The sequence below is a fragment of the Amblyraja radiata genome, chromosome 9 (genome assembly GCF_010909765.2).
Source record: "Amblyraja radiata isolate CabotCenter1 chromosome 9, sAmbRad1.1.pri, whole genome shotgun sequence".
NCBI lineage: Eukaryota > Metazoa > Chordata > Chondrichthyes > Rajiformes > Rajidae > Amblyraja > Amblyraja radiata.
In genome coordinates, this window is record NC_045964.1 from 51,578,552 (window position 1) to 51,605,474 (window position 26,923).

General features: G+C 41.6%; 1 protein-coding gene across 6 annotated transcripts in view; it reads left to right on the forward strand.

Moving 5' to 3' along the window:
* The window catches only part of lrrc9 (leucine rich repeat containing 9), a 147,659-nt gene extending 126,774 nt beyond the window's left edge, over positions 1-20,885 (forward strand). For all 6 annotated transcript variants that reach the window (XM_033027397.1, XM_033027401.1, XM_033027400.1 and 3 more), the window contains 5 exons: positions 2,274-2,399; positions 8,212-8,389; positions 14,002-14,176; positions 17,782-17,829; positions 18,378-20,885. In XM_033027397.1, the coding sequence (XP_032883288.1) occupies positions 2,274-2,399; positions 8,212-8,389; positions 14,002-14,176; positions 17,782-17,829; positions 18,378-18,417 (567 nt within the window). In that variant the 3' untranslated portion in view covers positions 18,418-20,885. The remainder of the gene's footprint in view (positions 1-2,273; positions 2,400-8,211; positions 8,390-14,001; positions 14,177-17,781; positions 17,830-18,377) is intronic.
* Positions 20,886-26,923: the final 6,038 nt, after the last annotated feature.

Genomic DNA, 26,923 nt, shown 5'->3' on the forward strand with positions numbered 1-26,923 from the left:
TCCTGGGATGAGGAATTTCCCATTATCCAAAGATAAAATGGAAAAGCCAGAGTTTGAGTTTACTTTATTGTCACATATACCGAGGAACAGTGACAAGCTTTTGTTGCGTGCTAACCAGTCAGCAGAAAGACAATGCATGATTATAATCGGGCAACACATAGAGTACAGATACATGATAAAGGGAATAACATGAATATCGTTTAGTGCAAGATAAAGTCCAGTAAAGTACGATCCAAGATAGTCTGAGGGTCTCCATTGAGGTAGATAGTAGCTCAGGACTGCTCAGACGGTTCACTTGCCCCATAACAGCTGGGAGGAAACAGTTTGTGAATCTAGAGGTGTGCGTTTTCACACTCTTTACCTTTTGCCTGATGGGAGAGGGGAGAAGAGGGAGTGGCCGGGATGCGACTCTTCCTTGATTATGCTGATGGCTATGCCGAGGCAATTTAAGGTGTAAATAAATTCAATGGAAGGGAGGTTGGTTTATGTGATGGTTTGGGCTGCGTCCATAATTCTCTGCAATTTATTGCGGCCTTGGATAGAGCTGTTCTCAAACCATGTTGTGATGCATCCCGATAAAATGCTTTCTACCACGCATGTGTAGAAGTTTGTGAGAGTTGTTGGGGACAGGGTGAAATTCCTCAGCCTTATCAGGAAGTTGGTGTGCTTTCTTGGCCATTACTTCAATATGGGTTGTCCTGGACAATTTGTTGGTGATATTTCACACAGATATACTTCACACAGAGAGTGGTGAATCTCTGGAATTCTCTGCCACAGAAGGTAGTTGAGGCCAGTTCATTGGCTATATTTAAGAGGGAGTTAGATGTGGCCCTTGTGGCTAAAGGTATCAGGGGGTATGGAGAGAAGGCAGGTACAGGATACTGAGTTGGATGATCAGCCATGATCATATTGAATGGCGGTGCAGGCTCGAAGGGCCGAATGGCCTACTCCTGCACCTATTTTCTATGTTTCTAGGTTTCTATTTACTCCTAGGAATTTGAAGCTTTCAACCATCTCTACTGCAGCGCAGTCAATGCAAACTAGGGTATGTGTACTGCTTCGCTCATTATCTCCTTTGTCTTGCTGACATTGTTGTCTCAATACCAGGTCACTAGGTTCTCGATCTCCTTCCTATACTCCGTCTCATCATTATTTGATATCCGGCCCATAATAATGGTGTTGTCTGCGAATTTGTAAATTGAATTGAATTTGTACTTGTAGAGTTGTTCGCCTTGGAACAAAGGAGATTGAGAGATGATTTAGTAGAGGTGTATAAGATCTTGACAGGGTGGAGTAGGGTACATTGAGCGAGAAACTGATTCCATTAATACATAGTTGAGGAACCAGGGATACAGATTTAAACTGTTGGGCAATACGTGGAGTGGGGAATGGGGGAGTGGGAACCTTTTTCTTGAGACTATACCCCAGTGGACAGTAAATAAAATTGCCATGTTCTTAATTGGCAATCATTTTTCATTTAATCAGCTTTGGTACTGTAATGACGATTTTAGGATCTTGGTAGTTTTGAAACTTGGATCAATAATTAAGGGTAGGTGAATTTGAAAACTTCATCCCTGGTTTTAATATTTAGTATCAGTTTTATTTGAATCTTATATCTTGTAGATATTCAGCAATATGTAGATATTTTGTAGATGTTCAGCAATATGTCCCTCCTCTCTCCCCGAAATGATTCTGGTCTCCACCGCCACAAATGACTGGTACCTGAGCCATGCTTTGTTCTTAGAGTCATAGAGTGACAGTGTGGAAACAGGCCCTTCAGCCCAACTTGCCCACACTGGCCAACAATGTCCCAGCTACACTAGTCCCACTTGCCTACGTGGTCACAGTGAGAACGTACAAACTGCATACAGACAGGACCAGTAATCAGGATCTAAACCGGGTCTCTGGTGCTGTAAGGCAGCAACTTGCCATTACGCCACTGCGTTATCGCACAATCCTCCTAAATTACCAGGGGTGGGGTTTGGTGATCACGTATTGGTACTACCAAATGGGAAGATTTGCATCGTCATTGGCTGGGTTTATTGGTAACAAACATCAATTTTTCTTGAGCAAGCTGCTGATTTCAAGTTGTTTATTATTAATACTTTGCCATGTAGGTTGCTATAAAATATATGAAATGCGAAGTATGTTTGACATAGTATGTATCCCCTGTATCTCACCTGGTGTCTTTTGTGAATCACTACTGTCTGAAGGCATAAGGTGCTGAAATAAGTAAGGCTTTTTTCATGTAATCAATGTAAGTTTAATTCCAGGTCTCTCGAAAAATGTTATATCGTCCATTCCTTGTGTTTCGTTTGCTAAAACTCCAGATGTTAGATGGTGTGCCAATATCTACAGATGAGAAAGAAAGAGCTGAATTTCTCTTGTGTGAACACAATGTAAGATTTATTTTCATTTTAAAGGACTAGTAGATCCTCTGTGGCATTGTTCGGTGACCTGAATAGTACACCTTTTTATGGGTTGTCTCCATTAGGTAAAACATTTTTTTATACCTAATTCATGGGAAGATGATTAAAATCAGAGGTAGAAAATCAGATACAACTTTTATGGTATTCCTGATTGTTAACTACAGCTTTCCATGACCCTAAACATCATGACCTCATTCATGATATCTTGCACAAATTCATCTTTAGCTTGCCATTTCTATATATTCACTGCTATTAATTTACATCTTCATGCTCGACCATTGTTATTATGGAAAATACAGTGAACGTTGGATCAGCTGAAGCAGATTCATTTTGTATTCATCTATTAGAAAAATGATTTCAGGGGATGGTTGCAATCTGTACTTTGGCAAATGTAATGTCTTGCAACCAAACATTGATTATAACAATCAGTCTTTATACTTCCCTAATAAGCATTTAAAATGTTTTTGTTTCATGTAAAGACCATCAGGTTTAAATTAACATGAGAAATAATGCCTCTACCCTTTTTTCTTTCTGCCTGGAACTCTTTGTCCCTGATTCCATTTTTCTTTCACTCACTCTCTGTTACTATATCTTAGTCTCTATTAATTCTCACAACTTTAAGCACTTTAAGTGAAAAGCTGTGAGTTGTTGCAAACTGCTCCAGCATTCAACTTGTATGCAAATCTTTTCAAAGGCATAAAATACTATTTTCTGTGGGAAAATAACTATGGAACCACTTAACAATGAAGACTGCTGTCAAGATGAGATTTACCTTCAGTGCATCAGCACAGTTCTTGACTATTTGGGGATGAAAATGCTATTCATTCCTATGTGGCACAAACCTCACGATCTGCTAGGCAGCTGTGAACCTAGTTCACCTTCAACAAGCAGTTCTGAGATACCTCTAAAGCTGTTTGCAAAATCGTCCAAATACTTTGGCAGGATAGGTGAATCAACACCAATGCTCTTTCCCAGCCTAACAACTCCAGAAGATGATTATATTCAGATGACTCCACTGGGCAAGCCTTGTAATTTGCATGTCCCCCTCACAAAAAAAACTTCTTAAAACTTAGTCCACTCCAGCTTCATTACACAAAATATTTGCAGGTGTACAGGGGAAACCATTCAAAGATGTTCTCAAAGCCCCTTTGAAAAAGTGTAACATTTCTCCTGACATATGGGAATCCTAGTGTCGTATTGTCTCCAACTGCAGAAGAAGCATCAGAGTAGTATTGAGAACCTTGAGTCCAACTGTCCATTCACTGAAAATAAGCATAAGCAGTGAAAGGAGAGCATCACTTCTCAAACTAACTGCTTGCCTGTCCTGTCATGCACAACCTGTTTCATCTGTTGCAGAATATTTAGGTTCGATATTAGCATCATCAACCACCTTAAAATCAATAGAACAGCAGTAATAGTAAAGGGCTGTCCCCTAACTAAACGCATAGGGCTGTGGGCCGAGCATCGAAAATGTGTCTAGAATTTAACTTTTGTGACCCATGTCTGGTATCTACTTGACATTTGCCACAGATTTAGATAAAATATATTTGAGAAGGAATTCATAACTCGTCAGTGTCAAAAGTTGCACACTAATTAATTAAGCTAATTAGAAAATTAGATCGAAAAAGTAAGCGCCATCTAGTGCTCAATGCTCATATTACTCTATGGGCAGCCCAATTCCATGCTGCTGTCTATTAAACCATATATTATTATACCATATATGACTTGTGAATAAGACTTTGGATATATAATTATATATGATTATATTATATAAAAATAATATAATTAATATAATTGTGAGTGTGTATGTTGAGTGAGACTGCCGCAGAGGTCCCGTTTACTAAACCCCACTGACTGCCAGTGGGCAGAGTGGGGGTCATGACCATAGTGGGACTGGGGCAGTGCCAAGCTGAGGGAAGGCTAAAGGCATCTTCCACTGAGAGGAAAATGCCTAACCCTAACTCGCCCCCCCTTCCAGAGCTGCCCATGGCTGGGGCTGGAGCCGCTTTGGGACCGGCTGCAGGCTCAGCATGTCCACCTCGGCCAGCATGCCCTTCTGGATCATCATGGTGATGATGGTGGGGAGCAGCACTGGTCTGCACGCCGCCCGGGCCGCCTTCAGCACCCCCATAGCGCCGGCTCCATCAGTCCGCCCACTCGCTTACTGCAACACCGACCAGTTGGCCGCCTGTCCGGCTGACCACTTGCAGCACCCACGGGCCAGCTGACAGCCCAAACAACCACTTGCAGCACCCACAGGCCTACCGACGGCCTGACCGACCCCTCGCAGCACCCACCGGCCTACCGGCAGCCCGACAGACCTCTCGCAGCACCCACCGGCCTACCGATAGCCCAATCGATCCCTCACAGCAACCACAGGCCAGCCGACAGCCCGACCGACACCTCGCAGCACCCATGGGCTGGCTGATAGCCCGACTGACCCCTCGCAACACCCACTGGCCTACCGGCAGCCCGACAGACCCCTCGCAACACCCACTGGCCTACCGAAAGCCCGACTGATCCCTTGCAGCACCCACAGGCCAGCCGATAGCCCGACTGACCACTCGCAGCACCCACGGGCCGACCGACTGACTGACCCTGACCCTTATCCTAATCCTAACCCTAGCTCTACATTTTTATTTATCAAATTTATTTTAACAGTTCACATCATAACTTTACAACGATAAATCAATTGTAAAACAAAATGATCAGCAAGGTTATATTACCTTTATTCCTTCGAAACCTTGCTATTTTTTAAATGTAAATAGGAGGCAGCCATGATCCCATTGTGCTCGCTGCCTAGCTACCATGAAACAAAGCGCATGATTGGTCAATTGGCGTCCGACGCAATGTGAAACGTGGTTTGATTGGACAATTACTCCTCGGAAAATTGAAGGTTTTTCTCATATTTTTTAAAATATGTGCAGGTTTTGGTATTGACGAGTTTATGGCATGATTTTTATAATATTTTTACACATTGTTATGAATACAGGTGTTTTGGGTCACGAAATGAAACAATAAAGCACCTCGGCACACAGTCTATCAAGGGCATCGTTAATTTGACCTTTTGTACTTAACTGGAGTTTTAATAACTATTTCTGAAAATGAAGAGCATTCGAAGGAATTGAGTGTATGAGAAAAACACTGCAAAAAAAAACTGCTGATGGGATTCAGCAGATTAGAGAGCATCTATGCAGGCAAAGGTCAATGTTTCAGGTTGAAATCTTGTGCATTGGAAGAGATTAAAATGATTTGGAGGAGTGAGAACATGAGAGGGTTCGAATAACAGGGATCAGAATTTTATCTCAGATCTTTATATACTACTAGACTAAGTGGGACCTGTTGGGTCCCAGCATCACACAGGAGGGCTGGTCATCCAACGCAATATTCCACCTCTCCACCAATTCTAATATTGGTGACCAGTTGGGGGGGGGGGGGGGCTTTCTGGAGCACTAGTATGGGTGTTGTGGGCTGAAGGGACTGGTTTCCAGATGGCTAGTATGCAAATTGTGCGCCAAATGGATTCTTGGGCTGGCGCCACAGTCAATCAAGCCTGTTGTGCTGGCAACTCACTCACTCACGGCTGGTGGGCTGGTAGTTGACTCAAGGCTAATCCTTGAAATTCTATTTCAAGCAGGGTATAAGGCCACCAAATTCAAGTGCAGTTTCTTACCACTTCTAGTAGGGTGCAAGGCCACCAAATTCAAGTGCAGTTTCATACCATTTGAAGTAGGGTGCAAAGCCACTAAAGACAGCGAGTTGTGACATCTCCCTCCTTCATCTTGCAGAGTCTGAGCCACACCCACATTTCCGGGTTTTATAACCTCTTCCCCCCCCCCCCCCCCACTGGAAAAGGTGTGGCTTTCATGGAGTGATTGACAGGAGAGCGATTCTCAACATTTAAAAAAAAACTAATAACACTTATTTTTCATTGATGGGAAGAATTCTCTGCACCTGCTCAGCGGAGGGGGGACTGAGTAAGATGGCCAAAAATCACAGCCGTAAATGGTAGCGTTTTATCTAAAATCAATATACAGTGCAAACAGGAAGTGCATTTACAGTAGTGCCTTTCAACTTCAAGCCAATGCACCCACGCCACCATTTGCAGTAAGTAGTGCCTTTCAACTTCAAGCCACAATTTGCAGTAAGTAGTGCCTTTCAACTTCAAGTCAAAGCTCCCAAGCCACCATTTGCAGTAATAGTGCCTTTCAACTTCAAGCCAAAGCAACCAAGCCACCATTTGCAGTAAGTAGTGCCTTTCAACTTCAAGCCAAAGCAACCAAGCCATCATTTGCAGTAAGTAGTGCCTTTCAACTTCAAGCCAAAGCAACCAAGCCACCATTTGCAGTAATAGTGCCTTTCAACTTCAAGCCAAAGCTCCCAAGCCACCATTTGCAGTAAGTAGAGCCTTTCAACTTCATGCCACCATTTGCAGTAAGTAGTGCCTTTCAATTTCAAGACACACCCAAGCCAAGCCAACCAGGAGGAGGGGGGGGGGGGGGGGCGCCGCTTTCTGGAGCGCTAGTATGAACCATTTTAGAACCAATAGACATTTTTTTTGCAAGCTTTAGAACCAATAGACATTTTTTTTGCAAGCTTTAGAACCAATAGACATTTTTTTTGCAAGCTTTAGAACCAATAGACATTTTTTTGCCAGCTTTAGAACCAATAGACATTTTTTTGCCAGCTTTAGAACCAATAGACACTTTTTTTACAAGCTTTAGAACCAATAGACATTTTTTGCAAGCTTTAGAACCAATAGAGACACTTTTTGCAAGTTTTAGAACCAATAGACATTTTTTTGCAAGCTGTAGAACCAATTGACATTTTTTTGCAAGCTTTAGAACCAATAGACATTTTTTTGTGCAAGCTTTAGAACCAATAGACATTTTTTTTGCAAGCTTTAGAACCAATAGACATTTTTTTGCCAGCTTTAGAACCAATAGACACTTTTTTGGCAAGCTTTAGAACCAATAGACATTTTTTGAAAGCTTTAGAACCAATAAACATTTTTTTGCAAGCTTTAGAACCAATAGACATTTTTTTGAAAGCTTTAGAACCAATAGACACTTTTTTGCAAGCTTTAGAACCAATAGACACATTCTGCAAGCATTTTAGAACCACTAAGGGCACTTACATTTGAGTAGACATGTGTTCAGTGTTATTCACAGCTCAGAGAAACGTGACCCTCTCCCTTCCTCCATCTTGAAGAGACTGTGTGGCACACCACTTCCTGGTTTTATAGTCCCTCCCCCCTGCCGTCAGCAGAGAGAATGGGGAATTTTGTAAAAACAGTAATATCTCTGTCATTTTTAATCAACGGGAAAAATCCTCAGCACACATGTGGCGGAGGGGGGCTCTGAGCGAGGTGGCCAAAAATGACGGCCGTAGGTGGCTGCGTTCTCTCGGAAATCGCAGCACAGAAGGCCAAAACCGGTCAAGAACAGACTTTTAGTAATATAGAAGATTAGGTGATAGGGTATGGAAGCAGAGTTTTTAATGGGCTTAAGTTTACTGTTGAAGGTGGGAGGCAGGTCAGGAGAGCATGAGAATAATTGGATCTGTAAATAATTAAATGACTATACTCTCTTCACTGCTTAGCTTTACATCTGATTACATTTGAGTTAGTGGAATGATCCAATTGGCCGTCATAAACTTATATATGGAGATTTTAAAACAATGTCTAAGAAGAAAGAGATGCAGAATCTGTTAATAAGTTGTACCTCTTTTACAGATTTCAATATGTATTGATTTTGTATTGTTGTTTTGCTTTGATCAATAGGCAGCACCTTTGAAACCTGCAGTTGAAACGGGGTTATCCATAATTATGCCATTATTAACAAGGCCAAGTGTTCTGCGGGCATCAAGCGGTCTTGGGAGAGGATTGCAGCCTATAACTGCAACGGAATATAATCTACCACATAATTTTGGAGACTCGATGCTACAGGAAACCACCAAAAGTAAGTAACTATTGCAATGCTCTCTATCTTATTCTGTGTTAGCTGTGAGGAGGATGCTAGGAGGCTGCAAGGTGACTTGGATAGGTTGGGTGAGTGGGCAAATGCATGGCAGATGCAGTATAATGTGGATAAATGTGAGGTTATCCACTTTGGTGGCAAAAACAGGAAAGTAGACTATTATCTGAATGGTGGCCGATTAGGAAAAGGGGAGATGCAACGAGACCTGGGTGTCATGGTACACCAGTCATTGAAAGTAGGCATGCAGGTGCAGCAGGCAGTGAAGAAAGCAAATGGTATGTTAGCATTCATAGCAAAAGGATTTGAGTATAAGAGCAAGGAGATTCTACTGCAGTTGTACAAGGTCTTGGTGAGACCACACCTGGAGTATTGCGTACAGTTTTGGTCTCCTAATCTGAGGAAAGACGTTCTTGCCATAGAGGGAGTACAGAGAAGGTTCACCAGACTGATTCCTGGGATGGCAGGACCTTCATATGAAGAAAGACTGGATAGACCTGGCTCGTACACGCTAGAATTTAGAAGATTGAGGGGGGATCTTATAGAAACTTACAAAATTCTTAAGGGGTTGGACAGGCTAGATGCAGGAAGATTATTCCCGATGTTGGGGAAGTCCAGAACTAGGGGTCACAGTTTAAGGATAAGGGGGAAGTCTTTTAGGACCGAGATGAGAAAATCATTTTTTACACAGAGAGTGGTGAATCTGTGGAATTCTCTGCCACAGAAGGTAGTTGAGGCCAGTTCATTGGCTATATTTAAAAGGGAGTTAGATGTGACCCTTGTGGCTAAAGGGATCAGGGGGTATGGAGAGAAGGCAGGGATGGGATACTGAGTTGAATGATCAGCCATGATCATATTGAATGGCGGTGCAGGCTCGAAGGGCCGAATGGCCTACTCCTGCACCTATTTTCTATGTTTCTATGTAGCAATATACAAATTAATTTATATGCTTGACTTGTCCAATTGTGCAAAAATGTTGAACGTTATTGCTTAAAACATTTGACAATTTTAGAATCAACGTGACAGATGATTTTGGGAGTTAGAAGATTATAATGTGAAGAAACAATGAGCCTGTGCCTTCGTCACCTCCTTTATCCTAAAACTGACATGGATCATCATGCTTTAATCTTCCTTCCTAATATTTCATTCTTTGGAATTTTTGGTATCAAGCTAGTCTGTTAGAGAAATTAGGTAATTCAGTTTTTTAAGGACTGTCTTGTCATTTCTGCTTAAGACTCCCATGACTATAATTGTCCTTTGGTGTAAATGCAAATTTAGTGGCCTACGCTTCAGGAGGTAGTGTTCACGTTACTGTCATGACCATCACTGCCTCCTTTGTTGCTGCTGATTAACTCTCACTTTTAGTTGTGGCTGTAGTGGCTTCAAATTCAAATTATGTCACCGCTCTCAGGAGGAACAATAGCACAATACATTGACTCAGATAACTGCAATTGTGGAGTTCCAAGTTCCTCTCTAAGTAAAGCATCAGCCTTCATAAAGGACAAGCTACAATTCGGGAATTTCGATCTCAGTCCAACGGGAATAGCATTTTAAAGGATAACTATTCCCTGTGGTTCCAATTTATCTCGGGAACCTGCCTCCAAGTCCTGACAAATAATTATGATATTCAGCAATATGTGCCTCCTCTCTCCCCGAAGTGATTCCGGTCTCCACCACCACAAACGACTTGTACCTGAGCCATGCTTTGTTCTTAGAGTCATAGAGTCACAGTGCGATACAGTGTGGAAACAGGCCCTTCGGCCCAACTCGCCCACACTGGCCAACAATGCCCCATCTACACTAGTCCCACTTGCTTGCGCTTGGTCCATATCCCTCCAAACCTGTCCTATCCATGTACCTGTCTAACTGTTTGTTAAAGAGTGGGATAGTCCCAGCCTTAACTATCTCTTCTGGCAGTTTGTTCCATGCAGCCACCACCCTTTGTGTGAAAAAGTTACCCCTCGGATTCCTATTAAATCTTTTTCTCTTCACCTTGAACCTATGTCCTCTGGTCCTCGATTCCCCTACTCTGGGCAAAAGGTGCATCTACCTGATCTATTCCTCTCATGATTTTGTATATCTCTATAACATCTCCCCTCATGCCACTGCATTCCATGGAATAGAGATCCAGCCTACTCAACCTCTCCCTATAGCTCACCGCCTCTAGGACTGGCAACATCCTCGTAAATCTTTTCTGAACCCTTTCAAGCTTGGAAATATCTTTCCTATAATATGGTGCCCAGAACTGAACACAATATTCTAAATGCGGTCTCACCAACGTCTTATACAACTGCAACATGACCTCCCAACTTTTATACTCAATACTCTGACTGATGAAGGCCAAAATGCCAAAAGCCTTTTTGACCACCTTATCTACCTGCGACTCGACCTTCAAGGAACCATGCACCTGTACTCCTAGATCCCTCTGCTCTACAACACTGCCCAGAGGCCTACCATTTACTGTGTAGGTCCTGACCTTGTTCGGCATCCCAAAATGCAACACCTCACACTTCTCTGTATTAAATTCCATCAACCATTCCTCCACCCACCTGGCCAATCGATCCAGATCCTGCTGCAATCTTTCACAACCATCTTCACTATCTGAAAAACCATTAACTTTTGTAACATCAGCAAACTTGCTAATCTTGCCCTGTATGATCTCATCCAAATCATTGATGTAGATGACAAACAGTAACGGGCCCAGCACCAACCCCTGAGGCACACCACTAGTCACAGGCATCCAGTCTGAGAAGCAACCTTCCACCATTACCCTCTGCTTCCTTCCATGGAGCCAATTTGCTATCCATTCAGCTATCTCTCCTTGGATCCCACGCGATCTAACCTTCCAGAGCAGCCTACCATGCGGAACCTTGTTGAACGCCTTACTGAAGTCCATGTACACAACATCTACAGCTCTGCCCTCATCAACCTTTTTGGTCACGTCTTCAAAAATATCAATCAGATTTGTGAGACACAACCTCCCACGTACAAAACCATGCTGTCTTTCCCTAATCAGCCGTTGCCCATCCAAATGCCTGTATATCCTATCCCTCAGAAAACTCTCCAGTAACTTACCAACTACTGATGTTAAGCTCACCAGCCTATAGTTCCCATCATTGTCCCTGCAGCCCTTCTTGAAAAGAGGTACACCATTTGCCACACTCCAGTCTTCCGACACCTCTCCTGTACTTAAGGACGATTCATAAATTTCAACCAGGGCTCATGCAATTTCCTCTCTAGTTTCCCACAATGTCCTTGGATATACCAGATCAGGCCTTGGAGATTTGTCTACCTTCAAACATGACAGTACCTTCAGTACCTCTTCGACAATAACCCTGACTGCTCTCAAGACATGTCCAGTGACTGCTCCAATTTCCCCCATCCTACAGTCTTTCTCCTCGATAAATACAGAGAAGAAATACTAATTTAGGACCTTGCCCATCTCCTGTGGCTCCACACAGAGGTGAGCGCTTTGATACCTGAGAGGTCCCACTCTTTCTCTTGTTACCATTTTCCCCCTTATGCATTTATAAAATCTTTTGGGATTGTCCTTAATGCTACCCGCCAGAGCTATCTGCTGGCCCCTTTTTGCCCTACTGATTTCCTTTTTTCGATTACTCCTTAGTTCCCAAAACTCCTCCAGGGATGCACTTGCATCCTTCTTGTTTTTGACTAACGTCTCAATTTCCCTCGTCAGCCAAGCTTCCTTACATTTGCCTGCTTTGCCCTTCACTCTAACGGGGACGTACACTGAGCTTCCTGAGCTTTCTTCAGTACACTTTTAAAAACATCCCACTTGGCCGATGTTCCTTTCCCCTCTAATAACCTGCTTTAGTCAACTTGAGCGACACCTTCTCTCAAACCCTCAAAGTTGACCTTACCCCAGTTGAGCATTTTAACACGTGGACCCTCTCCATCCCTATCCATAACTATCTTAAACCTAATCGAATTGTGGTCACGGATCCCAAAAAGCTCCTCCACACACATTTCATTAACTTGCCCTTCCCATTTTCCCAATACTAGATCCAGCATTGCCCCCTCACATGTGGGGGCCTCCACATACTGCTTAGGAAAACTGTCTTGAACACTTTTGAGGAATTGCACCCCATCTGAACCCTTCACACTATGATTCTCCCAGTCTATATTGGGAAATTTAAAATCCCCTACTACAACAACCTTATTTGACCTGCAGCTGTCTGCAACCACCCTGCACATTTGTTCTTCTAATTTCCATTGACTTTTCAGGGGTCTGTAGTACACCCCCAACAAGGTGATCATCCCTTTCTTGTTCCTCAGCTCCGCCTGTATAGCCTCACTGGACAAACCATCTGTAGTGTCACCTCTGAACACAGCCGTGACATCCTCCTTAACCTTCTTCTTTCAATCCACAAACTTTGCCCATATTCGCAGCCTTTCTTCTCGAGTCCTGATCCTGAACTAACTTATTTTCCTTTCTATAACCTGCATTGGTTCAGCGGACCACTTTTGTAGCAGAATCACTTTAATGGTGCAACATGCGATTGAAATTGATGACCATGAATTTCTACGCATGTGCTTTGCTATCTTGCAGTAATATTTATAGAGATTGGATTAATCAAGGGCGGCATGTCCTTGCTTTACTTGACATGTTCAATCAGAAAAATGTTGTGGTCACGTGCACAGATGTTTGTTGCATTGTCATGTTCTGGATTGGAAGGGTTGCCCCTCTGAAGTGAACATGAACAGTGTGTAATAGCTGATTTCACTAGACCATCATTTATTGATTTTCAAACCTGAAGGAAGTAATTTCTGAAATTCAAGGCTGATTGCTGACTGCATGCTTTAATCCTCATACTAATGACGTAGGTGCCTTCAGTCTGAAAGCAGAATATTTAAACTATTTGAATTACATTTATCATGATTAAACATGCTTAGACAGTGGGCCATAATTCTTGCCTGAAATGTGGATTGATCGAAATAGGCTAAATCTCATTGGAAAAATCTGAATTCTCATTTTTCGAGTAGAACATTTTTTTTTAAATTTATATTTTTATTAGAAGCAGTGTACAAAAGTATAAACCGTGGTATATGACATAATACATTTATTGTACAGCTTCCATTTTAATTTTAGCAAAGATGAAATAGAAAAAGAGAGAAAGAGCAAGAAAGAAAGAAAGTGAAAGAGAAAGTGAATGGGTAAGAATAGAACCCCTAAACTACCAAATGAGTGTAGTCAAAGAGTGAGTAAGTAAAAACTTTAAAAAAACGGAGAAAAGAGAAAAAAAAACTGTTGATATACCTGCTTCATTTCTCTCCCCACCCATCACCCAGTCCGTAAATCGAGTTGAAAATTAACCTATTTTATTGCCCAGAAGAAAAAGTTATCCTAATTTTACAGCAACAAACTGTGGGAAATAGTATGTATTTTCCAAGCCTCCTTTAAAATCATTTAAATAAAATAACAAAGAACGTGATTCATTTCAGAAACATAGATAGTAAATGTTATAAATAATAAAGTTGTTAGAAGAATTTATGTCATAGCACAAGGTTCAGATTTGCAAGCTATCTTATTTAAAATAATAATCAAAACATCTAAATGTCCTAATATAATGTTGCAGACAAGAGACACAAGCACTTGGGAGGGAACCTGCCTAACACTCAAAATGTGCAACCGGACATAGTGTGCAAACAATTAAAAAGTGTAGCAACCCAACAGTCTCCTTACGTGAAGCTGCAGAGAGGAAATATTCGGCATACACGTACCTCAATATACACTCAAGATCAAGATAACAGGTATGCAGTTAGTTAACTTTGCATTTTATATTCAGAATTGCTTCATAGTTAATGGATGGAATATAAATTGTAAATTCAAGTGAACCTACCAGAGTATATCTTGGTGCAGTAAACCTGTGCAGTAAAACCCATGGGATTTTGGTGGAGCTAACCTATTGGATAATATTCTATTCATTCTTCATCATATTTTTAATTTATATTTTTAAAGTGTTATACAGTGGTGTAATACATTGGCCAGTAAACCAGGTAAGTTTAAAAAGAGTGTGGGTAGTTTAAAGTAAACCCGTGGGTTTCAAGTGAGCACGGGAAACACATGCCATGGGAGTTTAATGAAGACAGAGGAAAAGGTAAGATGACAAGTATGTGAAAGTGGGTCCTAATAAGTTTAAAGGGACCATGGCCCTGATGAGTTTAAAGCAAATGCAGGAAAGAGCACACAGTGAACCAAATGCAAAACCATTAGAATTTCCAAACACCAAGAGGGTGGATACTCAGAGATTCTATAGAAGGACAAACATTCACCAGGGCACTTTTAACCTAGTGGAGGTTTGCTCCTTTAAGTAAATGTCACTTTGTAGTGTCCTGGATGAGGTCAGGAAAAGGCCAGACGCCAGGCATGTTCAGAAGTTGTTTAATGAATCATGGCAAACACAGAGAACGCCCGTGAGCAGGCACCCGGGAAACCCCGTGGGCATACAATCGTCCCTGTCCTTCAAGAGCCGAGGGGGATGGCCTAACCCCCAGGGACCGCCACAGGGCCCACCCCCCCCCCCCCAAGAACCAGAGGCACGAAACGGACATGAGGACGCACGCGGCAACTAGCCCGGGTGTGCACCATGCCCGGCACAGGAACGGGCAACTGACCAACAGGTGCAGGGGGCGGAGTAGCCAGTGGAGGAGGTACCCTAGACGGAGGGTGCCCTCGCTTACGGGGCCGCGCTACCAGCACCGGCCGATCAATGTCAATATTCGCCGGCTTCAGCCGCGCAACCGAAACAGTCTCATGCCGACCCCCCATGTCCAGGACAAAAGTGGACGAGCCATGTTCCAGGACCCGGAAGGGACCCTCGTACGGCCGCTGGAGGGGTGCCCGATGAGCATCCCTACGCAGGAAGACGAACTGGCAGTCCTCCAGAGCAGAGGGGACGTGCAGACGGAAAGACCCATGACGAGATGTGGGCACCAGCGCCAGCTTGCCCACCTTCTGCGGAAGACATTGCAGAGCATCCGAAGGCTGTTCCGCCTGGCCCCGTGCCGGCTGTACGAACTCCCCGGGCACCGTCAACGGAGACCCATACACCAACTCGGCGGAGAAGGAGGCCAAATCCTCTTTGGGTGCAGTGCAGATCCCCAGCAAATCCCACGGCAGAGCGTCCACCCAGTCCTGATCATTGATCCATGCTTTCAGGGCATCCTTGAGTTGGCGGTGAAACCGCTCCACAAGTCCGTTCGCCTGTGGATGATACGCCGTTGTGTGGTGTAGGCGAACCCCCAAGAGGCGTGCAATGGCCGACCACAGTTCCGACGTGAACTGAGGCCTCCGGTCAGATGTTATGTCCAGCGGCACCTCGAACCGGGCGATCAGTGCGCCACCAAGGCCTGAGCATAAGTGGCTATTGAGAATGGCTTCAGGCCACCGCGTGAAGCGGACCACCACGGTGAAAACATAGGTCATGCCCTAGGATGGCGGCGCGGCCCCACGATGTCCACGTGAATGTGGTCGAACCGCTGCCGAGGGATGGTGAACTCCTGCAACGGCGCACGCACGTGTCGCTGCACCTTGGCGGTCTGGCACGAGAAGCAGGTGTGCGCCCAATGTCCAACCTCCTTGCGCTGCCCGTGCCACATGAAGCGGGAGGCTACAAGGGCCATTGTCGCCCAGATGGAGGGATGAGCAAGTCCGTGGAGCGACGGGGACGATGGGTTGTGGAAATCCAGTGGAGACATCGCACAGCACCGTTGCGCCCCCAGGACCACAGACAACGTCCTCCAACTCCAAGCCCGATACCGCGGTGCGATAGGCGGACATTTCCTCGTCGACCAGCTGTGCGGCTGCCAGGGCGGAATAATCAATACCCTCAGTGACTTGGAGAACGGCGTGAACCGCAGGTCGCAATAAGGCGTCGGACACGATGTTGTACTTGCCCTCGACGAAACAGATGGAGGTGGTGTACTCGGACACGTACGCCAACTGCCTCTGCTGCTGGGCAGACCACGGGTCTGAAACCTTGGCAAACGCGAAAGTTAGCGGCTTGTGATTCGCCGGCAGTAAAAGGCCTCCCCTCCAGGAAGTAGCGAAAGTGGAGTAAGGCGAGGTACAGGGCAAGGAGCTCACGGTCGAAAGTGCTGTAACGACGCTGAGCACCACTGAGATGCCTGCTGAAGAAGGCGAGTGGCTGCCAGCATCCGTCAACGAGCTGCTCCAACACTGCCCCAATTGCCACCTCAGAAGCGTCCACCATCAGGGCGGTCGGGGCATCCTCTCGTGGATGGACGAGCATCGTGGCCCCAGCCAGGGCCTCTTTAGCACTCTTGAATGCCGCTACTGCTTCGTTGGACCACTCAACCTCCTTGTGATGACCAGCGATTAGATGGAAACGCGGGCGCATGATTGCGGCTGCTACCGGGAACAAACGGTGATAAAACGCAACCATCCCCACGAATTCCTGGAGGCCCTTAACTGTGGTCGGACGGGGGAACCAGCGGACAGCGTTCACCCTGGCCGGCAGAGGCACCACCCCTAGTGGAGTAATGTGGTGGCTAAGGAAATCAATGGCCGTCACCCCGAAACGGCACTTGGACGAGTTGATAGCCAACTACCGTCACCCCTCGCAGAGCAAACTGTGCATCTGCCTGCTGGAACCAGATATCAGGGTCTTCGGTCCACAAAGTCGGGAGCTTCAGTGCAACAATGTTGTTTTTCATCACAATGAGTGATGAACGTCGGAGTCACCAGTTGTAGTAGCCTGGATGAGGTCAGGAAAAGTCCAGACGCCAGGCAGGTTCAGAAGTCGTTTAATGAATCATGGCAAACACACAGAGCGCCCGCGAGCAGGCACCGGGAAACCCTGTGGGCAGACAATCGTCCCTGTCCCTCAAGATTCGAGGGGGATGACCCAAGGAGTGGCCTAACCCCCAGGGACCGCCACAACTTAATCCAAGTACAAGGCAACCACTAAAATATTAGATTTAAATTTATTCAGGAAAGTATTTGATTGCTAATTCATTTTCAGTTCTTTTTCAAAAGGACTCGGAAAAAGTCGGAGAATTAATTAATTTTTAAACTGAAAGAAATATTATTTTTTTTTATTTTGGTGTTTCAATTAAAAAACTAAAACAAGTTTTATTTTTTAAGATATTAACATTGCTGTTAGCGGCATACAGAAAATCACACACGTTGAAAAATCCACATCATTATTTATGGCTGCTCTCAAAATGTAATGTATAATCTATAGCAATATATTTAGTTAAGCAAAATGATTCTTCAATGCAATGGATTATTACTTTGTTAATATTTATAAGGAGTGGAGTTATTTTAATTAATTTAACTAATTTAAATGGGACACACATAGATAACTAAGTGGCAATATTATCTGATCATTCAGGCCCCATGTCCATGTGGAAAGTAATGAAGTTACTTCAGAACCCTTCAGGTAAAGTACAACATGTTTTAAATATTATCTTACCAGTTTAATTTTTAAGAATTGGTCTTATTTACCAATAATTAAAATGATGGATGGTGGTCAGGTTATTGCACTGGTATTGGACTAATGATCAAGTGAATTGACCTTAAATCTCACCATGGCAGCTCAGAGGAGTTAAAATTCAGTTAAATGTCAGAAAATTAAAGGTATTATCAGTAATCGTGATCATGAAAACATCAAGTTACCATTAAAACTTCAGCCTGTCCTTGTCCATCTGTAATTATAGATCAAGGTGTTTTAACTTTCATTTCAAATAGTCTTTCAAGGCACAGTTCCAGCGTGATTGGGGATGGGCACTAAATATGGAATATTATGCTAATTGTTGAAAAATTAATTCAAACATTGTACAATGTTTGTATTCTGTGTAAATTAAAGATTATAGTTTCAAGGCTTTGTATACATTGAATGACAAGCAGTAAATTATGAGAAGTTTTCTATTATTTGAGCTTTTATAAATTTATGAAAAATGTATTTGCTGATGGAAATGTTTCTTCCAGGGGACACCACAACAGTGCTGCAAAGCCATCTCGAATGTAAAAAAACTCAAAAGGGGGAAGCAATATGGTCAGCTCTTTCTGCAAAGGGAGATGAACAACTTTTGACCAGTGCCAATCACTCTTAGCTATTTGTATAATTCATGAAATATCCATTGAGACATTTACTTTCATATAGATTTAGCATTTATAGAAATTGTTGATTTTCTTCAAGATAGCATTGTAGAATTTTGTAAACAGTCTATAAACCTACTTCAAACAAAGTGGTTGCTTTTTTTCCATCACTTACAAATCTCTTCTTAAAGCTTAGGTAAAAAGAATTTAGAAAAATTGTCCATTATGTAAGATTGAATGATTTGCTTTTCAGCGAAGTGATACATACCATGACCTCCTCACGAAGTAAAGGTAATTGAAAAACAATTAACATGACACTGGTAACACTGCAACAATTAGTGCATCACTTTAAAAATGGCTGTAAGTTTTGAAAAATAGGTATCTTTCATTTATCAAAGAAAATGTGATTGCACTTTAGGTGGAGTGTACATTTTGTTTACTTTTCTAATCAGTCTGCATTAAAATGCTGGTAATTTACAACAATTTTTATATGAGGTATTATAACTCACCGTGATATTTGGAATACAATTTGGAATGAAATAGTTAATTGAAATAAGGTTAGTTGACTGTCAAGTAATTATATCATGCAAAATAAAAAAAACAATTATAAGAGGCATACATTTGTTTGCTGGTATGTAAAAATAACTAAGGGCTGTTTTTAACACATTTCAGCATGTATTTACAGGTCTGTATACTTGCTCACATTGATAATTGATATTGGTCTGTATCACCTTTTGCCTGAAATATTGCTATAGTTTTTCTATAAACCAGTTATTTTCTCCTTTTCTAGAATGTGCTATTTTAAAAAGCCCTGTATATGTAATCCTGTTTAAATTAAGATGAAAATCCATGGATATGCAGCTAAGTTTGATAATGATAGATTGCAGTAACTTTAATCATTTATTTTGTATGTCTTCAAGTATGCCTTGTGAATGTTAAAAGCATTTGCTGTGTCTTTTTTAATATGTTGCAGAATTCATTTGTGAATACTATATTTTTTGTAAACATAATTTGTACTATTGTTGAAAAATGTCCCATTTTAACTAAAAGCTATTGATTTAGTATAAAGTTGAAAGTCCTTTTCTGTTAGTCTATTTATCCAATTGTTGAAAAAAATCACCTACTTTAAAACTCGTAATTTCAAGGATTATCACAAGATGTCCTCATTGCCCAGTCAGAAAAAAATATTCTAAGCTGTGCTGCTGGCAAACTGCTTTCACTTTTGTAGAGACCCAACAACTAGCGGCCGTGCACATCAGTGGTTTTTGGACTTGCGTGCCTTAGACTGCAGAATGAAAGTCAAGGAGGTCAAATGCACACACATATCGACCTTGGACTCTGAACTCCCCATTATATCCATGGGAATTCTGCAGTCAAGGGACAGGGCCCCTTTGTATCTGACCCTTCCAGTCATAGCTGTTGCATCCTGCATTTTTCTATTTATATGAATGTGGCTACCAACCTCTGTTTAAAACGTGAGTTTAGGCAGCTTTTCTATTCTTATATCACTGTGCATTTGAGTTTAATTCACAACAATTTAGTAAATTTTATGTTTTTTTTCAAATGTTTTCAATTGATTATCAGAGACATTTTAATTAGCGAAAAGGACTTGTGAGAGTGCAAATGGTCTGTGGACAGGGTTTACTTTACAACTTCTGCATTCTTAGTTGCTATCTGGTGCCTCAGAATGACTGGGGCAGTAACAGCAGGCTTGCAGTAGGGTAGGGGGGGGGGGAGGGGTGGGTGTCAGGATGTCAACCATGAGGCATGGATCTGGTCAAGCGTGACTCTGGGCAAAATGTATTTGGCATAAACCCTATGTAATTAATAAACTGCTTCGAGGACAAAGTACTCCACCATTTTGCCATGCATTATATCAGCTGGGTAAAATATTGCCATCATTTTTATTAATTGTGCTTGTGTTTTCACATCCTTTAGTTCAATTTGTAATGCAAAAAATGGGCTCAAGTACAATTTGGAACAGCACTATTCTACAATCCTTTAATGTGAAACTTACAGGGTTTTAAATGTAAATCACTACAAATATTTAAATGTATGCATTAGTAAAACATTTGGTTATTTGAAATATTTGCTTTTATTAACATGGGGGTCATTTATTTATTAAGACTAATAGTAAATTGTGAAGTATTTTAACGTTAATTTAGCCAGCTTGCTTTCTACCGGCTCCAGCCAGAATGCTGTGCTTGAGACAAGTCGTCAGTTTTTCCTCTTCTGTAAAATGTTAAAATGTTCAATAGAACAATCATAACTGTAATTTTCAGATTCAATTGATAATAAATGTTGCAAATCCATGTTGAAGAATTTTAATGGTAAGTGGTAATCATTTTAGTGTTAGTGTCACACCTTAGCATGACCTCATGATTTTGTCTTTCAATTATATATTAAAAAAACAAATCTGTAATTTTGTTCTTCCTCTTCTTGTGTATGGCGTGCACATCCTAAAGTTGTAGATCAAGGGTAGACATCCAGGCTAGGACAGCATCAGTTACTGGGTGGATGGCTTTGATGCCCCCAGGGAAAAGCCCCGTGAGCAGTCATTCACAATGTGTGGGATGGTCTGGTCTGAATGTCCGCAGTCGCAAGCAGGGCTGTCTGTCATCCCCCACATGCAAGTGATGGGCTGTTCTTGCATGGAGGGTGCGGATTCTGTTCATGATTATGCATTGCTTGCGATGGAGGTCAAAACCCGGTGGTTTCACTGTGGGGTCTGTGATTGACCTCTCCGTTGTTGGCATCTTTGTTGGTATCTGTGTTGGCATCTTTCCAGGCCCTGCACCACTCGGTCTTGCGCAAACAAACAGCAATTTCGGTGGGCAATAGTCATATCTTATGAAGGGTCAATTGGAAAATACTAAAAAAAAATCCTCAGGAATAATAATACATGCAAAAAAACGAGGTAGGAAAAGGCATGTTGAGTCAGTTTGCTTCACATGATTATTCCCTGCTCACTTCCCGTGGGAGAGGTAAAAGCAAAAAGTGTCAATAGTCATTTTGAGACTTGAATTAAGATCATGGGTGAAATGCGAAATGAATACAAACAATTTCAATTAAATTCATTTATTGTCACCAATTGAGCATTATTTGACAATTTAATTTAAGTGTTAGCATAAATTACAAGTGTAGAAAATATGGGAAAATCTGCTGCATTAGTGAATGCCTTTATGAAGTTGTAGACAGAGCAAATTAAATTGCATGCTGCATCGCCATTATCCCTGAACCAGGGCCGCTTAATGTCAAGATTGATAGCCCAAAATGGATTAAGAATCTGGAAGAGAATTCCATTCCAAAGCATTAAAATCTCTTCACCCTTAGAACCCTACAAATAAAAGTCTTTACAAAATGAATCACCCTCTAAGTATGGGCACAATTTGTATTTATTGTTTTGTCATTTGGAATGCATTTCCATTTATTATTGCATAATGTGATTTTATTAGCCTACAGCAAACTAAAGCTAATGTATACAAAAATAGTATACTATTCTATCAATAATGTTGTTTGAAATTATGACTGGAAAATGAAAGAATATTCAGGAATATTTTATTTAAATAAATTTACTGTCCACACATGTCAATTGTAATTTATATATTTGACAAAAAATGAAAATAATTTATTAATGCCTCACATAAGTATCAGCAATGTTTAAAAATGCTCTTTGCATAAAAGTAATGAAATATTAATGATGCTGTTTGCCATGGCACTGAAATAAAATGCAGCAACAGCTTTTGAGGTTTCATGTGTACTCAGACAACTGACTTATACTGTAATTTAATGGGTTGGAAACTGACAGGCCACGGTTTCTCTAAACAGACAGCCCATTGTTTCGTAACCCTTTTACCCAGGTTGTACCAACAACATTTCTTTATTTTTGTTCTTTCATCTTTCAAGGGCATTTTTCAAAGAAAAATAAATAATTTCCTCTAAGATAATCATCAATGATTTCATTAAAGAAAATCATCAAGGAATCCTGTTTGATTCTTTTTTATACTTTTGCAAATAATTCATTTGTATCCTTGATGAATTTGATCAACGGAGTGCTCTGAATTACATGTAATTAAAATAATCAATAATTTATATAATTATGCTCCACTCCTATGTCAAGAAATTCATTAAAGGTGAGTTCTACAGATAATAAACACATCTTCAATTTTATAGGATTTTTAATAGTGCATTTTATCCAACCTTAAGAGAGCTATAAATTACATTTTGAATAAAATACATTTCAACATTTGTTGACATTTTTTATAATATCCAAAGTGTGATAGTTTAATTATTTCAAAATTCGAAATAATCAATTCAATATTACACATATTTACAACACATAAAGTAGCTAATCAAACTTTGTTTCTGTTCTTGCTGTTTTCCAGATCAATCTAAAACTAATCTTGTAATGATACCCTCTTCCCTGTGGTTTAATTACTACATTTTACCTTAAAAGATGTAACAATCTATACTCGCTGACTTAACTAGATAAAATCCCTTTTCCTAATTCACTCTTGCAAAATCCTTATTAAATGTTAATAGCTCATTAAATTTTACCATTGCTTTCTCTGCTTACTACACATAGTTCTTCAAGTTATAACATTCAAGTCTTTACATTTGGGAAACCTGAATGAGCACTTTCTTTGAGGAAAATGAATAATTACTCCAGCTTTTTGTGTCTATCTTCGGTTTAAACCTGCATCTGCAGTTGCTTCCTACACAATTAGTTATTGAACACCACCAGCATAATGGCAATGAAATTTACTATGGAGCTGGGAAAGTGTGACTATTTTAGTTTTGCTTGCACAGACATTTCAAAATGGGATAGTTGTTAAATCACTTGGTAAATTTGCTTCAATAGCATCTCGGTATTTGTTGCATCATGCTGTGGAGGCAGTGAAATGCAAAATCGGATAAAATGCATGCAAAGCTCTTCAAAAATGCAACAAAGCTGGGGAGGATGGGAGCAGTCCTACTCCATCTGCCTGCACATTATGGCATTTCTATTACCTTTTTTTATAGGTGGTGTTTGTTCAGAGTGATCGATGCATTCAAACAGGTTGCTATGTCATGGATGGTGTTATCCTTCAGGAGTATTGGAGACCTGCAATTATGGCAGCAACTGGAGTCTATTTGTATGCTGTTGGTGGTCAAGAGTGAGCTGTCAGAAGCATTCATACCATTGAAGGCCATATGAATATGATATAGTTGGGATCACGGAGACATGGCTCCAGGGTGACCAAGGCTGGGAGCTGAACATCCAGGGATATTCAATATTCAGGAGGGATAGACAGAAAGGAAAAGGAGGTGTGGTAGCGTTGCTGGTTAGAGAGGAGATTAACGCAATAGAAAGGAAGGACATTAACTTAGAGGATGTGGAATCGATATGGGTAGAGTTAAAGAAAGGTAACTTTGAGGGTATGAGACGTGAATTGGCCAAGATAGACTGGCAATTGATTCTTAAAGGGTTGACGGTGGATATGCAATGGAAGGCATTTAAAGACTGCATGGATGAACTACAACAATTGTTCATCTCAGTTTGGCAAAAGAATAAATCAGGGAAGGTAGTGCATCTGTGGATAACAAGGGAAATCAGGGATAGTATCAAAACAAAAGATGAAGCATACATATTAGCCAGAAAAAGCAGCCTACCAGAGGACTGAGAGAAATTCAGAGGACTGAGAGAAATTCAGAGTCCAGCAGAGGAGGACAAAGGCATTAATTAGGAAAGGGAAAATAGATTATGAAAGAAAACTCAGGGAACATAAAAACTGACTGCAAAAGTTTTTATAGATATGTGAAGAGAAAAAGATTAGTTAAAACAAATGTAGGTCCCTTGCAGTCAGAAACAGGTGAATTGATCATGGAAGTGGTGTTAGGTAAATTGAATGGATTAAAGGCCGATAAATCCCCAGGGCCAGATAGGCTGCATCCCAGAGTACTTAAGGAAGTAGCCCCAGAAATAGTGGATGCATTAGTGATAATTTTTCAAAACTCTTTAGATTCTGGAGTAGTTCCTGAGGATTGGAGGGTAGCTAATGTAACCCCACTTTTTAAAAAGGGAGGGAGAGAGAAAACGGGGAATTACAGACCAGTTAGTCTAACATCGGTAGTGGGGAAACTGCTAGAGTCAGTTATTAAAGATGGGATAGCAGCACATTTGGAAAGTGGTGAAATCATTGGACAAATTCAGCATGGATTAATGAAAGGTAAATCATGTCTGGCGAATCTTATAGAATTTTTCGAGGATGTAACTAGTAGAGTAGATAAGGGAGAACCAGTGGATGTGTTATATCTGGACTTTCAGAAGGCTTTCGACAAGGTCCCACATAAGAAATTAGTATGCAAACTTAAAGCACACGGTATTGGGGGTTCAGTATTGATGTGGATAGAGAACTGGCTGGCAGACAGGAAGCAAAGAGTAGGAGTAAACGGGTCCTTTTCAGAATGGCAGGCAGTGACTAGTGGGGTACCGCAAGGCTCGGTGCTGGGACCCCAGCTATTTACAATATATATTAATGATTTGGACGAGGGAATTGAATGCAACATCTCCAAGTTTGCGGATGACACGAAGCTGGGGGACAGTGTTACCTGTGGGGAAGATGCTAAGAGGCTGCAAGGTGACTTGGATAGGTTGGGTGAGTGGGAAAATGCATGGCAGATGCAGTATAATGTGGATAAATGTGAGGTTATCCACTTTGGTGGAAAAAACAGGAAAGTAGACTATTATCTGAATGGTGGCCGATTAGGAAAAGGGGAGATGCAACGAGACCTGGGTGTCATGGTACACCAGTCATTGAAAGTAGGCATGCAGGTGCAGCAGGCAGTGAAGAAAGCGAATGGTATGTTAGCATTCATAGTAAAAGGAATTGAGTATAGGAGCAGGGAGATTCTACTGCAGTTGTACAGAGTCTTGGTGAGACCACACCTGGAGTATTGCGTACAGTTTTGGTCTCCTAATCTGAGGAAAGACATTCTTGCCAAGGAGGGAGTACAGAGAAGGTTCACCAGTCTGATTCCTGGGATGTCAGGACTTTCATATGAAGAAAGATTGGATAGACCCGGCTTGTACTCGCTAGAATTTAGAAGATTGAGGGGGGATCTTATAGAAACTTACAAAATTCTTAAGGGTTTGGACAGGCTAGATGCAGGAAGATTGTTCTCGATGTTGGGGAAGTCCAGAACAAGGGGTCACAGTTTAAGGATAAGGGGGAAATCTTTTAGGACCGAGATGAGAAAAAAAAATTTCACACCGAGAGTGGTGAATCTATGGAATTCTCTGCCACAGAAAGTAGTTGAGGCCAGTTCATTGGCTATATTTAAGAGGGAGTTAGATGTGGCCCTTGTGGCTAAGGGGATCAGGGGGTATGGAGAGAAGGCAGGTATGGGATTCTGAGTTGGATGATCAGCCATGATCATATTGAATGGCGGTGCAGGCTCGAAGGGCCAAATGGCCTACTCCTGCACCTATTTTCTATGTTTCTATGTAATGACCACTCCCAGTGGGAAACTAACCACTTACCTTAACTTTCATTGGCACAACTGAGTCACTATTATTATCTTGTACGTTATCATTGAGTAGACAATCACCTGAACTAACTACTTGAATACATTGGCCACAAATGTACCCAGGAGACTGGAGTGAGTTACAGTGAGTTACTCACCTCCCTACACCTTACGACCTTTCCACTATCTGCAAGGCAGAAGTCAGGACCATGATGGAATGGTCTCCACTTGCCTGCATGAGTGCAGTGACAACACTTTTCCACACCATCCAGGACAGAGCAGCCAGATTGATTAACATACCATCAATGTCCCTAAATATTCCTTCCCTCTACCACTAGTACCAGTAGCTACACTGTGTCTCATCTACAAAATACACTGCAATTAATCACCTGGGCTATTCTGACAGGGACTCTCAAACCTGTGACCTCTATCACCAAGGACATTTGAATGCCATCACCTGGTTCGCAAGTTTCTTCCCAAGTTGCAAGCCATCCTGACTTTGGAATACATCAGTCTTTCATGAGTCTAAATCCTGGAACTCCCTATCCTACAACATTGTGGGAGTATCTTCAGCAGGAAGGAGTTCAGTGGTTCAAGAAGGGAATTCACCACGTTTAAAGGGCAACTTTAGATCAAGGCAAGGCAAGGCAACTTTATTTATATAGCACATTTCATACACGAGGCAGACTCAAAGTGCTTCACATAAAAACATGTCATATAATACAATGAAATAATAAAATGAAATAAAATAGAAGAATTAAAAGAAAAGAAAAGCAAAATTAAAAATGCATTATAAAAAGTGCAAAAGTTAAAAGTGCAATGTAGTTAAGATTTAGCTGAAAGCTAAAGTAAACATAAAAGTTTTCAGTCTTGTTTTAAAAGTGGTCAAAGTTGAGGCAAGTCTTAAATCTTCAGGAAGTTTATTCCAG